This window comes from Drosophila melanogaster, chromosome 2L (genome assembly GCF_000001215.4).
Source record: "Drosophila melanogaster chromosome 2L".
Classification (NCBI taxonomy): Eukaryota; Metazoa; Arthropoda; class Insecta; order Diptera; family Drosophilidae; genus Drosophila; species Drosophila melanogaster.
The window spans coordinates 20,243,919-20,260,352 of NT_033779.5; the positions used below are offsets into that span (position 1 = coordinate 20,243,919).

Genomic DNA, 16,434 nt, shown 5'->3' on the forward strand with positions numbered 1-16,434 from the left:
GACATTGGCTTAGATCGAGCCAGGAACACGACCAGCACAAGCCGAGCGTAAAACAAGGGCCCGAAATGAAATTAAACAATTTATGAATAAAATATCTGACTGGGGCTGGTGCTGTAACAATTTAATTTACGCAAACAAGGACCACCTCAACATATTAAGCGCTTATTAAATATTTAAATTGGTTCTTAAATGTGTATTATTGGTTTTCTGGCTTATGATACTTAATGGTGCTTCAGTTTCAAGTTCGTTTAATAAATGGTGAGAATTCATCGGATACTTCAATTGTAGCTTGGCTCTCATATATAAGCTGACGGGTATAGTATAACATTTGTTAATCCATTTAAAATGTACTCGAATATTACGTATGATTCAATTGCACTTTTAAAATTTCTATTGATTTACGTGGATGTTTCCTGCTTTTAAAATATATTACCAGTACGAATTAAATACTCTTCAACGTTTTCCCTTTTACTGTATTTGCAGGCCAATGAATAAAATTTCGAAAAACAATTTAATTTATTTACGAAAGAGCTAAAATTACCAATTAAAAAATACATAGAAAACCGAAAAACAAGCATAAAAGATTAAATTTAAATTTAAAACACCCGCGTTGCGATTTCGGGAAATTCCCTCTTTTAAATTGGGCACTTTTGGGCAGCATCAGTTTAATAGCCGCCAACAATGGAATCTCGTATGAAGTCAATGACTTTTACAAGCGCTTTGCATAAAATTATACAATTACATTTTAATGTTGCATACTTTGGGCTGATTTGTGCACAACGCCCACTAACCAACTCCCACACCCGCAAAGGCAAACACTTACTTGGGCACGTTCGTACGGGTGGGCGTGGCAAAACATATGCCGACACACACTCGACGCTGCCCACTTCATTAAAAATCCTGTCAATACTTATTAAACTCAAAAATCAAATCAATTTTGCGCTATAATTACAAAAATGTCTGCCGCCGGTCGTAAAGTGCTCACCAACACGAGGACAATGCACGTATGCATGCCATGCATGGACATAATACGTATATATGTGTATGAGTATGTATACATGTCCGTGTGCAGTTCTATAATACCAACACATAAACAAACAAATGTCAATTAAAAAGTAAAAATTGCTAGAAAATGGCGCTCGACCTGACTAAAACAAAAGGAACTAAAGCCAGCCAGGACGACAGACATGAGATTTGAGGGGGGAGAAGGAGAAGCACTATCAGGAGCAGGGGAGTGCGGGGGGTGGGGTCCTGCGATGCTGCCAGGACGACTGGCTTTGAGTCCTGCATTCGACAAGCAGAAGCTTTTGGCATTTGTCGTGCATTTTGTGTGAGCGCACAAAACTTTTTCGGCAAATGCCAAGCGAACATTTTTCAACGCCACCAGTTTTCTGCTGCCAGTTTTCAGTTTTCAGTTTCCAGCAGCTCGCCGTTTTCCGAGGCCCAGTTTTTCCCCATCTGCGATTGCTGGCCGTTATTGCTCTTTTCGCCAGTTGCCACACTGCACAATTGGTACACGTTGCTCTGCATTTCGCCAGGTTTTTGGGTTTAGGCTTTGGCCGAGTTCGCGGAGGCGGGGCGTTGGATTGGGACATAGTTAGTTACAGTGAAAAGCGACTAAGTGGCAGCGGAAGAGTTAAATTAGTGACAAAATTGGTGAGTGGATGACGCTGGCAAAAGGCGAACGAGAAGCCAGCCACTGGCCATTCCTCCATCTCTGTCTATCTGGCTATCCGATCAGAGGCCACACCAACTGGCCCTCGGCGGATGGTCCTGTGCTGATTAAAACAAGCTCAGCAGTCGCTGCTCCATGTTTGATTTCTGAAGGAAAGCCAAACACAAATGGATCAGGGATCAATTTATAATGAAAACCTCTAAATGCTACATTAGCTTTGCATGTCGCATAGATGGGAATTTAGTTGGATAAACTTGCTAGCAAAATATAGAGGTTTAACGAGAAGAGGGGCTATTATAATTCATATGAACTTGCCATACTCTATTACTACATCCATTCAATTGTATTCGACATTGTGTATAATAAATTTCCATTTTGCGAGCAAGCAAAGGCTATCTTCCATATCAAACATGTATCTACATCTTAAGTCTTACAATACTGCAAATTTCGAGTTCCTAGCATGAGTATTACATGGAGTTTCTTTTTTATGTAGCATTTGATTTCAAAAACCAGAATATCTGTTATTCCTTAATCTTTTTATACATTATTTACTCGGATTTCCCTTGCATTTACCACTCAAGTTCACTCCTTTGCAGCTGGCCAAAACAAGCAGCACTGTTCGCGGAAGGCCCAAGTGCAAAAGCCGAAGTGGAAGGACAGCTGCAGCGCGGAGTGCTTGACACGCTGGCCAAGTTGCCATTTGCCACTTGAATCCTTGGAGTGCACAGAGCGAGGGGCAAGGACTTGGCCTAGACAGGCTGAAAGGCCTGACTTCGCGTGCCGCTCGCTATAAATATATGTATATTGTATACGGCTGGCTATATATACATGCATATAATATGTGTATCTAGAAAAATAAGTATAAAATCGGGAGTGTGGAAGGGAGGAGGAAAAAGGACTCGCGACTGAAATCAACAAGCAACAATTACAGAGACAGATGAGGCACTCGGCAGGGTGAAGCAACAACACTGTGAGATTGAGCTCCACTTGCCACTCCCCCCACTGTCTCCGCCCACTTTTTATCCTTCGACTGACAAAGATCGAAGACGTTGACAATGGGCGAGAGCTTCGGCAGCGATAAGTGCATTGCTCGATAATCGAAAATGAAGCAATAAAAACAAAAGCCGAAACAGGAAGCCAAAGTCAAGAGCCGAGGATGACACGGGGCGTGGCAGGAGGCGGCAGGACGTGGCAGGAGTAGACTGACTGTGTGCCAAGTAGGCAACAACAATTATTATCCCTGCCGTGATTGGTGGGCGGGGGGCGAAATGATGAGAAACCCCAACCAGTCCTTCCGTTAAAATCTTCCTTCCCCTCCCCTGGCCGTTAAAATTTACAGTGTTGTGGAAAATGCTTTCTCTGTGGCCCTCCTCTCGTTCTCAACTGCTCATGCATAAATAATATCGATGTGAGCAATGCGTCTGGTTATCTGAAAATGTTTTGGGTCGGCAGCTGGTGGGGAAATTTTGGGCTGCGCGTCCGTTAATGTCTAAGCAGGTGCCAAAAAGGCTGGCTAAAACCCAAAGCGGAAGTGTAAGTGAAAGTCCCTACTTCCGGCGGAGGAAGGAGCTTGTCTATCCGAAATTAAAGTTAATTTACCTAACTCAACGCCACTAATTCCTATCTTTGTCTTTTGCCTGTTTAAATGTATCCAACATGGATGCGGATACTAAAGGTTTCGTTATAAACATTAATTTTGTCTTTGTTGACAACATACTTCACAAGTTTATTTTTAATTTGCTTGCTTTGAAATGCTAAATACCAGATTCTAAAATGTTTACTGCACAAAAAACCAGAGACACAAGGATAATTAAATTATACTACAGAACCGGAGAATTTTTGTTCCATCGCCACATGGTGTGGCATTTCAACCAACTCAAATCTTTTGTTCGGTTGCGTTTTTGTGAAAAAATAGTTTCGAGAATTAGTTACAGAATGCAAAATTGGCTGGCAAAAGGCAAAAGGGCCATGGTGTTTTGTAAAAAATAAAAAAGAAGTTAATTACTTGCTTAATTCAGACTGTTTTTGGTTACCTTCATAAAGCCAAAAAGGAATTTGCTCTTCACTGCTCTTCGCTATCGTTTCATGACACTTTATAAATTATGATTTAGCCCCGATTGCTCGCTAAAGCTCCTGTGTTGCCAACAAGTTGCCACCAACAACAGTCAGATTATATCCTTATCGACGTTGTAGACGCCTCATTTGGTTTATAAATGGGTGTAAGAGACACGGAAAAGCACAGGAAACAAATAAAAAATAATGCGAGCGGGAAAAGAAAGGCAGGGTTGTCGTATCTTGCGAAAATATCAATTACAATTAAATAGATTAAACCTTATCATGCAACAACTGTCGCACAAGTGTCCCGCACAAGGACGAGGATGTCGGCAAGTGTGGCGGGGGGTGGTGAGTGCGGGGGAGGGGGGCGGAGAGGAAGGAAACAAGCGGCAGAACAGGCAAGCAAACTCACTTTTGGGAGGGGCTGCAAAAGTGTGTGGGGGGGGGGGGGGGTCGGAAGGACATGCCAGGCTGAAACAAGCACAAACCAATATAAACATACACACACACACATACAGAGCGCAACAGTGAAAACGCTTCGCAAGATTAATGAACGTACAAAAGTTTAGAGACAATGACGACGCCGGCGACAACAGACAAGAACAACGACAACAACACCAGTAGCAACACCAACAACAACAGCAGCAACAAGAAGTCCAACGAAAGCCGGCAACAACAACGTGACATGGCCAGGACAACAACAATGGCAGCCGGAAAAGCGTCGGGAAAAATGAGGGAGGAAAATATATGGCATACACTTAGGCGCGCCAAGTCGGTAAGTCGTGCAAATTTATTTTGGCGTAAATTTCATTTCACTAATCGAATCGATTCTTATGCGTTTCATTTCATTTTCAGCTTACTGACTTTTTGCCTATCTCGCCCGCCCGATTTCCCCCATTTTCCGCCTTTCCCCCCCATCCACCCCTCGGTGCACCACACTGGAGCGATACAGTGTGTGCATTGGCCTAGGTCAGCGGATCGGAATGTGAATGTTTGGGGTCGTGCTCCAGTGATTGTCCAGCAGACAGCAGATGAAGGACACTCGAACATTCCCCGGACCGTACTTAAGTGGGTTTCGTTGGGTGACAAGAGGCCACTCTTTCGAATGCTAATGAAATCAGCGCTAAATGCATAACTAAATTGGCTTCAACCAAATGTGTTAGAATGGATAAACATTCTTGGTTCCTTCAAGTTCAAAAATAAAAACCAATCATCACGCTTTTGAATAAATGGTGTATTGTATTTTTAAAATCATTCTATACATATAGTTGGCAGCTTTAATTTCCTATATCTCCTTAAAAGTGATTAAAGCCAAGAGATGTGGACTTTTTGAGTGCCATACACTTCGTGAAGTTTATGGCTTTTTTCAAGCGACCCACTTAGTGGCCTGAGTGAAACTCATCATCAGCATTGTTTCAGCTTGTAGTTTTTCCATCCCGGCCTTCCCCATCACCACACAATTTAAATGTCAGGCAAAGTGTCTCGTGGAATTTGTTTGAAATGGCATAAATATCCCCTGCTACACACTTTTCCTTTTCGCCGTCTTTGTTTTTGCTGGCGAAGCATCCGCTTGAGTTTCCGCTACAAAACGCACATACCATCGGCCATGTTTTTCATTTTCCAGACAGCTCCCCATCAGTATCGCTTTTCCTTTCTGTTCCGATTCAAAGTGACTATTTTTTGCCTGCCTTTTCTTGTTCAGTCGTTTTGGCTTATTAAACATTTATTGTGTTTGGTGAGCTTCCGCTACAATTTGTTTTCGGGCTTCCTGTAAAGATTTTAGCCCCGCCTTCCCTTGACTATTGTCCCTAAGATTTCAACGCGCCTTCTTATTTTAAATCCGTCAACAGCTTGGCACTCGTGAAAGTCTTATGTGTCCCAAGTGAGCAGGCATCGAGGTTTGCACCGTTGAATGGGATTTTAGCATCATATCCATTTACAAAAAGGTTTCGACCTGCGGAACATCGCAACGGATCCTTTGGGCTATGACAGCAACACTTTAAGGATGCAAATAGGAAACAAGAATTTCTTCAAGAACTAAAAACGCAATGTAAAAGTATTAAATTTCCACATAAAACAACTGATTTGTAGTGAAAAGGGATACGAAATAAATTCGTATTTAAAGTTTTTTGGCAGATCATTTCAAAATTAAGAGCGTTTTAGAAACTGAAATAACAACTCTGGGCATCATCGTCGATTTAAAATATATGCTTGGCCTAAATAACCATTGGCCCACATGTGAAATAAGCCAAATGAACGCACTGCATGGGAAATGTAACAAACCAAAAAGAAACTTTTATAAGCCGCTCCTAATAGACAACTCAATGCAGACACACAAAAATAATAGCGCAATTTGTGTGAGCAACAAGAAAATATATGGCCATGCATTTTTTATGATTTTTTCCAGGAAAACGACGAAAAAATAAGCTGAAAAAACGAGAGCGTCAAAACAGCCAAGCGGCAATGGGGGAAAAGCGGTAGCAAAGCGAAAACAATTTAAGTGTCCTTCGGTTGCCACGCTAAACGCCTTCAATTTAACGCCAGACACACGCCACAGGGGCAGACAAACGGGTGGCGGGGTGAGGCGTTGTGGGGTGGTGTGTTTTGAGGGGGTCCTGAGAGTCCTGTAAGAGTGCGAGTGTGTGCGTGTGTGTGAGCTGATGCCGCAGTGCGTGTTGACCGCCAACGCCGCTTTTGCCGCCACTTTAAAAATCTGAACGCATGTGAATGGCATCCGAAAGTATGCTACAGCGAAAATCACTTAAGCGTTGAAAATTTGTACTGTAAAAAAAAGGAGCACAGCGAACTGAAACTTTCCCAAATGTTGATGAGGTGCGGGAAGCAACAACAACTGCGATGTCTAGCGAGAAGGTAACAGAACTTTCAGTCAAGAAAAACATAAAACTTTCGCCCAATGCCGAGCCAACCTTTCACTCTTTACCAACACCCCCCACCCACCAAAAAACACCCACTATCTCCATACCCATACCCGCAGTCCCCACCACCCCCAATAACAACGAACTCTTTCTCATTTATAGTATGTAGATGTTGAGTAGCTTCTTAAAGTATGCGTGCGTGTGGGGCACCTCCTTATGCATATGTATATACACTGAAAGCAATAAAGTAAAACAACATATTTAAAAGGTAAATAAAATATTAGGAATATTTACAAACATGTTTATCCACGTGAGTTACTACGTTTGTCAACATATATATTTATTAAACATTAGAACAGGTTATTGATACTTAAAAAAATCGGTTACCATTAATGAACCCATTCGGCCTTCAACCATTTCTCTCAGTGTATGCGTCAGGATGGCTGCAAGTGCACTCTGCAATTATGATAACATGTGCGCCCTAGCCGCCCTCTGTCTCCCGGAACTTCGGTCCTTTGGGCCTCTGCCTGCTGCCAACAAAACAAGTTAATAGTTTTTACGCAAAATTTTCTCAACAGGCAGCTGCCTTGTTTCAGGTTTTTGCGGCATGTTGAGCTTTGTTCGCTGCAGTTTCCACTGGTGAAAGTGCATTTGCTGCTCTGGCTTGCTCTTGAGCCCTTCAAAATGTGGATTTTTCCTTTTACTGCATGCCGTGCCACATTATTGTTGGGGTATAATTACGTTATAAAATTGAGCATGGGGGTGGGGGTGCCACATTTTCATAGATGCTGTTACTTACGAGTTTCGAGCAATATCCCTTCAATGGCCTGAATCAATTGCTATGAGTCTATTAGTTCATTTCCAGCCCATCATTACCATATGATAATAAGGAAAATAACTATTTTTGCCATTAATTCTTTGTGAGCGCTTGCACTGAAATGTTTTTGATGTAGGATTCGAAATGGACGCAAGCTTAAAGCGGAGAAATTAGCCAAAGCTTTGGCAGACTCACGAACCATTGACCCCAATCATTGCCTACACTTGTTCACTCCACCGCCTTGCGACCTCGGTAAAAATGTCGTTCCCTCTTTGGAAAATACCAAAAAGTTGTTACAAAAAAAGGAAGGCACGAAACGAAATGAGAGGGAAAACTTCTGTGGAAACATTTCCCATTCAACTTCATTCCTTTGAAACCGAACAATTCCAAGGCCTTTTGCAGCCACTTGTTGTGGGCTCACCGGGTGGGTGAAATGGGGTGGAGCTGAGGATAACTTCAAGAGTGATGGGGGCATGGCCAAAAACACATGTAGACCCTGCCCGCTGTTTTTCGAGTAACAAGTATGGCAAGCCAAATAAACTGTGCAGATAAGAAAATTCGAAGCAAAAAAATGATACGAAAACAAATTACATTTTAACCGAAAATACTGGCCACAAAAAAACGAGGGAAAATTGCGACAAGGATTACCATAAAAGGCCTACCCACCCGGCCGCAAAAAATGATTGTGCAAAAGCTCAACCAGAAATAACAAGTACCGAAAACTGTTGAAAACTTTTAAGTGCAGAATTTATAGCTACCGATTTGTTGTCTGGCCCTGGTCCTCACTGCTGCTGCTGCTGCTGCGTCGGTTTTTGGTCCACCCCAATCCACTTGCACTTAGTGCTTGAGCAAAATCAATATGGCTGAAAAGCGCATAATGAGTGCGCCGTCGTGTATGTGCCTGCATTTTGAAAATATGAAAAGTCGAGGAAAGTTTATGGCAAATGAGTAATGAGTGGCTGAGCCCGGTCGACTGCTCCTCCTCGCAACTGATTGCCCCCCTCACTGGCACTAAACCAAAATTCGAAAACGAAAGCCAAGCCACCAAACGTTAAGTCCAGGCCAAATGGAAAAATGGAAAATTTGTGAATTGTTTCTACCATTTAGGAAACTATTTCGCTATATTTTGCTCACTCTCAAGCAATTTAGCACGAGATTTTAAATTGAGATACAAAAAAGTTGATGGAAGGTCACAAGTCCAATAAATATAAGTTTTTACAGTTCACCAAAATTACAAAGTTAATAAATAGTTAGATAGTTAGAGGGGCACATAAATCGAATCAAAGGCAATTCAGAGAAGAATCAAAAGGTTTATTTTACCTTTTCATAGAAACATCAGCTTGAAATTCAATGTTCATCCACTTAGCCATTTGTGATACAAAATAATTTGTGTGAGGAAAGCTACTTGTGGCCACTCTAACATGTTGCAAGCTGCATTTGCTGGATTCTGTTTTTTTTTTTTTTTCAATTAGTTGTTGTTTCACTCTAAAGTTTGTCGAGCACTTGGAAACTTTTTTCGCTTGACATTTAAATGCGTGTACACATACCCACGCTCATATGTATGTGTGTGTGTGTGTGGAAGTACGAATGTGTGCATTGGTCGTGTGAATTAATTAATTAAATATGAGATGGGCGGGGCTTAATTGGCAGCTCTGGCTTCGAGTTCTGTATTTACTCCGATCAACTTAATTCAATTTGCGTTCAGTCAAGAGCCAAACCTGGAAAAATCCGCGACTTCATATCAGCGCTAACTTAACTTAATTAATTTAAATTTGATTGACGATGGCTTATATGCCTACCCGTTGAGCTCAAAGACCATTGCAAACAAAATATACAAAATATAATGGCCAGTTGGTACGTTCTTAAAGGGTATGGTATTGAATATATTTAACAAAGTGTGTAGTTTTTTATATTGAATTTAATTCAAGTATTTAAGACATAAATAAAGCAATGCTTTAGCCGATTTGAGTAATGAGCAAACAAGGAGTGAAATAACTGTGACTTTCTCTAAACTTTTCGAGCCCCCCCCGATACTGACACAATCAGAGTAAAAAGTTGACACAGTTTCTCCCTTTATCTGCCACTCGGGCAGACGGGCATAAATTATATTATGTTATGCAGGATAAAATGTGGCGGAATGAGAGTAAGAAATCAGAAAGCGACGCCGAGGCATCGCCCGAGGTTGAATTTTATGCGGCTAAGTCCGCTGTCTGGCACTTCGAGCGGCCCCCGTCGCGTAAATCGAGGAGTTTTGAGCATCAGCACCGGCTGAAACACTCGTAAACTTGATTTTCATATCTGATTAATTTTGAATGCACCACCGCTGAACGGTATACGCGATTTCAGTTTTGATTATCCGAAAGTAAAACACTTTGCTTCTGATTTCTATAAGGCTTAAAGTTCCATTGTGTGGGTATTGTAATTATTTTACAAGACTCTTGAAAATACCCATCATCTCATCTCATCTCATTTTTAAGTATTCACTTTACAAATTTATTAAGGCCTCGAAGGCTCGGAAGAATTTCCATCACATATTTCATAAAGAATCATATGTATGTATACACGTAGTCTCCTTAATAATACCACAGGTACTCTTCTCCCCTCGCATTTGAGCCACCACCAGACTGGACCCATTCTATATGTACAGTGTCGTGTATTTTACGGTGGGATTCCATTCCACGAGGCGGCTGGTTGCCTGAGTGCCCAGACTGCTGCGGTTGCCAATATTTCGCAAAACGTTGTAATTAAAATTGTTATCTTTTGAAATTGAAGCGCACACATAGACGGTAAGTGTCGGTGTATCGGAAATCCATGCAGGACGTCAGCGATTTGTGCTATGCCCCACTGCTGGCATATAATTTTTCACCTGTCCCGATGACTAGGAGCTTGATGCCCGGCTGCCGGGGTCATAACGCCCAAATACCCTGGGAAGCCCATCGACATTCCCCGCCTCCTCTGCCACTTGGATTAACCGGTGTTGCTGAAGTCTATACCTAAAATTGCATGGGTCAATTGCCCGGGCACAATGTGAGATATTTTTGGCATTTTTCAAAGTTGTGCGTTTTCGAGGATATGATATACGAAAGGGGAGACAGGGAAGCCAGAGGTAAATTTGTTTGGGTGCTGAAGTTTATGAAGTTCCTGAATAGAGGAGTTTGAAATCGAGAATCTAGAGAGAATCGCAGCTTAAAACTAATTAATTTGTTTAAAAAGAAGTCTTGTGAAACAGCTTCAGCTTATTTACCTTAATTTTCTCAATTCAGCAGATAAAGATAAGTTTCATAAATTACATCAAAATCAGTTTGATAACCACAGGTATAATGATATGTATCCTTAAACAAATATTAGGTATTCAAAACATATTTACATACATAACTATTTCAGTCTATATTCATAAAATGACAGCACTATTTTTGTGGTCATTACAAATGCAGTCTATATTTTATATTAACTCGTACACATTTTGGGGCTTGATGACAGCTGAAAGGCAATCTCAGCAACTGACTTTATAACCTAGAGTCCCTTTTCTTCTGAATCCTTTCAAATGCTGACAAGTGATGTAAATCTGGTCGTCTAACCCCGCATGGCAATCCCCAAATGCCACGACATGCCGTGAACAGCCACACTCCTGTGAGCAGTAGACGAGTTGTCTATAACTTGCTCATTTATTAAGTGATAATGGACTGGCTCCTGTTCACGCAAAACAAGCAACAACACCCTGTCGCCCCACAGGCGACAGACAGCCCCAAAATATGCAAAGAATTGTGCACTAAGTGGGAGTTGACAAACTTGGCCACTCGGGCATACATGTGTACATATTCACACATATGCATACATATACAAGCCATATATACACACACACACACACACACACACATGTGGTGGCCACAACAATTTCATAAGAAATTCGTGTAAGTCTGTTGACGCCCCAGCATATTACTCACCAGATACTTGGGCATACAACTTCATGGCTCTGCCCTTGTGAGCTTATCCTCGCTCGTTTAAGTTTGGGCTTGGCATATGTAAAACTTTGGGCAAACATGACAACACACAGCCGAATAATATCGCATGCCATAAATTACACTTAAGTATTTAACAGCTTTATAGAAAACAACCACTGGCCACGCCCCCAAAAGCAAGATCGAGCCAAGCAATAAAATACCGACGAAGGCGGTTAGACAAAATGGAAAATGGGCGGCGAAACATGAATTGCTTTTCTGGCCAAAAGCACGAGCATGTTCCTATTTGCATGGCCCTGTGTCGCACACGTATCCCCAACTTTATCTAGTATCTAAATACATTTTTCATCAAAATTCCAGTCTGGCCCGATTGCGGAGGAGGTGGTGTCTCCTGGCGCCTGGGTGTGTGTGTGTGTGTGTGGCTAGTCTAGCAGAAATCGCGATGACAGCAAATCAGTTGTGCAGCAACAGGTCGGGGTTCTTGAGTTACTTTCCAGTCTGGCCAAAATGGATTTCAACATTTTGTTTGTTGACAGATTTTATACAAAAGTTGACCGGAAAGTGGTCTCAATTTGTATCACATCACCACAGCTGACTTGGCCTTTTTGGTTTGGCTAATATAATTGCAATGACTTAGACTTGCAGAGCAGTATAAAAAACGTACGAAAAATATAATGAATTCTGGCTGGTTTTAAGAAATCGATTGATTCTATTTAAAATAAAGTATTGTTTACCAGGACTTGTGGTGTACCCAGTACCCATTTAAGCAGCTAGGAAATTAAAGCATCAACGCAATGTATGCTTATACACAAATGTCTTGAAATACTCTTGCATTATATTATATTATTTCCATTTACAACGAGTCAGTGGTGTCAACGATCCAGCTCCTCAGGCTGGCGACATCGGCATAGACGCCGGGGTAGCCGGTCCAGGCACATCCGCTGCCCCAGGAAACCACGCCCACAAGCTTGTTGTCCGCGACCAAAGGACCACCGGAGTCACCCTGGCAGGCGTCCTTCTTCTCGCCGGTGGCACAGACCATGGTCTCCAGAATCGAGTCGCTGCCGTAGTTGTACGTGTCGGCGGCACAGTCCTTGTAGTGCAGCAGATCAACCTCCACCTTCTGAAGGGTGTCGGGGGAGGAGCAGAAAAGGAAGCAGGTGGTGCCCCAGCCGGAGACCACGGCATTGGTTCCGGAAACGGCCTCGGAGTCGGCCAGTTCGATGGCCCGGATCTTAGAGGTCTGGCGAACGGGAGAGCTCAGCTTGATGATGGCCACATCGTTGATCATCAACTTGCTGTTGTAGCCCTCGTGGTACTTGAAGGCGCGGACGGTGACCACCTCACCACCGGAGCTCCTGGAAGTGGAACCCACTCGCACCTGCAGCTCGCTGGCGGCGTAGGATTGCATGCAATGGGCGGCGGTCAGGACGGTCTCCGAATCGATCAGACTTCCGCCACAGAAGTGGGAGCCCTTGGTCGTCTGGACGGACACCTGGTAGGGGTAGTTTTCGATATCCACGTCCTCGCCGTTCACAATCCGACCGAAGGGGAAGTCCAGTCCCGGATTTCCATGGCAGGAAGCAGCCAGGGCGACCAGCGCCACCACACTCAATAGCAAACGATTCATTCTCACTGTGATCACTAACACCAAATCCGTTCGAGACCTCGACTTTTATAGCCAAAGCCAAGTGATCCCAGCACTGGGCCTTATCGAGGCGACCATGCGACTGGCTGGCTCCGAAGTTGTAAATCAGAGCTTCTCTATCAGGAGTCTAGGTCCATGACGCTGTTCGATTAAGGTTTATAGCTCTCGGCAATAACCGCAGATAGTTAATCTATTAGACAAGGAGCTCAACTAGTGCCTATATATGGGGTAACCCAAGTATTATATACTTCCTTGTAGTTGTTCTATTTTGGGATACTTTCATTTGGAAAACGAAACATTCAAAATAACCAAAGCGTACTTTGGTTAGGGGTTCTTATTGATAGAACAGATCGCGTGCCAATCACGGCTGATTATAAATCAATCTCAACGTTTTTATAATTCTATTGATTACGGGTTATTGTTGTTAAAAAAAAAAAATCCCACAGCAATCGATGACTGAATCTGCAGGTTTTCAATCTATTTAAAAAATGACCATGTCAATGCTTGTGAAAAACCATGGTCTTGATTACGATCTGGGGTAACTCCAACGACTAATACTTCGGTCTGTTCAAAAGAACTTAGGCTTTAATATATTGTTGAACTTTCAGCCTAAAATAAATGTAATGTAATTCTTCTTATTAAACTGTTATCGCAATTACATTCGCTTAGGATGACGAGCTGGAAGACAAATGTCCGAAGTTCTTGCCTTGGCAAGGTCATAAACCAATTATGACAAATAAAGGGAGTCCCTCAACCGCAGCCCCACATCCTCATGTGATTCGGCTATCTTGAGCTCGATGTTGAAACCTCAGAATGCAGTTCTGAAACATGCCGGAGACAGCTGCAATCTGCTCAGCCAACAGAGCAGTCACAAAGAACCGCGAACAGAATAAAGCTTTATCTTATCATACAGACGCTAAAGCCAGTCCGTAACTAACTTTCGAAGGACATCGAGGGTGGAATGGCTGAAGTGGTTACGAGTAGAGTGGGTTGGATTGGGGGGCAAGGGCCCTCGGGGGCCGCGAACAAGACAAACGATGGCGAACTGAGTTGAGTGGAGTTGACCAGCCACGAGCAAGTGCAGCAAGAAGTTAACATGACCATGAATTTGAGCTGCCAAAGTTCATTTTTAATTTAGCGCGCACACACATCCTCCGAAAAAGGAAACGCACTCCGAGGAGAACAATCTATTAAATCCGCAAAGGACGAGGAGCAGCGGGGCAGTGGCACTGCACAGGATTCGAAGCGGGTCTCATGTTCTTCTTGTTCTTGTTCCGAAAGGTTGTTGATATCTATTACCGAAGATTCGAAGCAGTTCCCCGGCATCTCAACTCAACTTAACTCGGATTCGGGGGCGGATGTGCCTGTGGGTTGTGTGTGTGTGGTGGCAGCGACTTAAAGACAGTTGCCGGTTGAATGGAACCGACTGCCAACTGGGCAACCGATGCTGGGTTGGAGGGACACGGCATGCCGGGCTGCTGGGATGGAGGATTATTCTAGTGGATGGAGCGACACACCCCGGCACATCCACATGTCTGACATGACAGTTGGTTATGCCGGGGCCACAAGGCACGTAGCGCAGTGCAGTTAAGATTTGGATTTCCTTCGCCGGGCGTATCAAAGGAAACAACGCAAAAAATCTAGAAAATACTACAAAACACTTATCTGGGTGACAAATAGAAAAAGAGCTGAATGAACAGGGGGGGGGGGGGGTGTTGGGAAGTGGGCTGCGACAACATTGAAAGAAAAATGTCTCTGAGTAGATTACAAAAAATATGAGAAAGGGGATCCAACCAAGCGACCGCCTGCAGAATGGAGCTATACAAAGCTAGGAAATGGCTCACGTTGTCGTTATAACGATGGCACGACGGGACACAAGGCCACAGTGTAGCAGGATATAGCAGAACAACAATTGTAAATATAGTATGCATAAGGAACATACCTGTATGAGTGCTATGTTTAATAATATAAATAATAAAGTTCACTCGAAATTCGAGAGTTCTTTTGTTAACCTTTGTGAATGGTAATGCTATATCAAATAAATCAGTAAATTTATTTGAACTGCGTAATATATTTTATTATTTACAAATCTAGATTATCCTCGATGCATGGAACCCCTGTATCCGCGACATGGTCATGGCTGCTCATGTGTGCTGGCTGTTGTCTTAGAATCGAGCGACTAGACAACCTGCAGGCGCTTTCTACACTCTGCTGTTGCCATTTTGTTTTCCGTATTTATTTTTTCTATCAGCGCACTGTTGTTGTTAATATTTGCAAGGCGACTTTATCTTAACAAGATCGAGGAGAGGACCAAGGACCAAGGACCCAGAACCGAGGATGTGAGTGTGTGGTGTGCGTTGCGTCTGCCATTCCCTGTGTCATTTAAAATCATTTTGCAAGTTTTGAGCTGACTTTGAGTTTGTCTTTCTGTTCTCTTCTGTTCTGTTCTGTTCTGTTCTGTTCCACTTGCCCCAGACTTTCCCTTCACGGCTTCCATGCGTCCACTCTTCCTGCTCCGAGTTCAGCTCATGTGCACGGATTTGTTTCGTTATCGTTTGCTAGAGTGTCAGAGAAGACAAGTACAGGACCCAGAAATCGGAAGGGATGGGGAACTGGTGGTACAAAGCCAGGGGCTCAGTTAGTGTTAAGTCCATCAAGTGAGCAGACAAATAACTGCGTTTGATCCGATTCGATTGCAGCTAATTCGTTTACAGCCCGGCCTACAAGGTTGTGTGTGTGTGTGGCTGTTGGTTATCACAAAAACGTTATCAAGTAAAAGCAACAAGCTGCACCAGATCTCATTTAGTTAGAATTAACTTGCTGCTCTATCCATTACTCACTTCGTTTTATGTTTTTCCAACTCGTAGAGCATTTTTCATTTGGCCAATTTCGGTTAAATTAACTTTGCCTTTGCGAGCTCTGTCCAAAATAATATTCTGACCCACTCATAAAACACTTTCAACTTTCGTACAGACACTTTCATCTCCACTAAATCATAAAAAGAGATGAAAATATGATGTGTCCCGGTCCATAAACCATTTGAGAAGAATCAACAAAAAGCAAGCCAAGCTTCCGTTCCGAGGACAATCATATTCTCCCACCGGTTCGGTTCGGGGGTCCATAAAACTCCTGGCGGGAGTGCGACCATTTCTGGTTAAGGCTCCCACATATGAGCCATAAAAGAGTAACAACAAATACCGAAATTGTTATTAAATAACAACATAACAATATCTAATTTCAACAGGCGCGGAGGGTGTGTCGGCCGAGTAATATTTAATAAATTTCGTTAGATAGGTTAAAGGTATAATACGGGGAGTGGATCTAGGGACCTGGGAGGTCGTAACCATTGCATATTCTTCCCATGGGGTGCCTGCCCATTGTGGCCCATTGTGGGCCATTGTTGC

At 42.9% G+C, this 16,434-nt stretch overlaps 1 protein-coding gene and 3 long non-coding RNA genes across 5 annotated transcripts; 1 reads left to right on the plus strand and 3 right to left on the minus strand.

Annotated features, from left to right (window-relative positions):
* Window positions 1-4,120: 4,120 nt before the first annotated feature.
* lncRNA:CR40341 (long non-coding RNA:CR40341) lies at window positions 4,121-4,954 on the plus strand. Its single transcript, NR_124392.1, has 2 exons — window positions 4,121-4,505; window positions 4,586-4,954. It is a non-coding gene; the product is annotated as a long non-coding RNA:CR40341 (long non-coding RNA).
* A 55-nt stretch (window positions 4,955-5,009) lies between these two features.
* On the minus strand, window positions 5,010-5,804 carry lncRNA:CR40172 (long non-coding RNA:CR40172). The gene has a single exon (NR_124393.1). It is a non-coding gene; the product is annotated as a long non-coding RNA:CR40172 (long non-coding RNA).
* A 4,093-nt stretch (window positions 5,805-9,897) lies between these two features.
* Window positions 9,898-10,531, minus strand: lncRNA:CR40465 (long non-coding RNA:CR40465). The gene has a single exon (NR_002694.2). It is a non-coding gene; the product is annotated as a long non-coding RNA:CR40465 (long non-coding RNA).
* A 1,538-nt stretch (window positions 10,532-12,069) lies between these two features.
* On the minus strand, window positions 12,070-13,274 carry CG17571 (uncharacterized protein). Of its 2 annotated transcripts, none has more exons than NM_001299167.1 (1): window positions 12,070-13,274. In NM_001299167.1, exon 1 carries the CDS (start codon window positions 13,010-13,012, stop codon window positions 12,236-12,238), a length of 777 nt encoding a protein of 258 aa, NP_001286096.1. In that variant the 5' UTR covers window positions 13,013-13,274; the 3' UTR covers window positions 12,070-12,235. The 2 variants fall into 2 exon arrangements, with proteins under 2 accessions (NP_001286096.1, NP_610109.1); NM_136265.4 differs by having other exon boundaries at window positions 12,070-13,034.
* Window positions 13,275-16,434: the final 3,160 nt, after the last annotated feature.

What these genes read in the sequence shown, in the direction of transcription:
- CG17571 (NM_001299167.1), bottom strand. Translation starts at nt 13,012, where the DNA reads ATGAATCGTTTGCTATTGAGTGTGGTGGCGCTGGTCGCCCTGGCTGCT.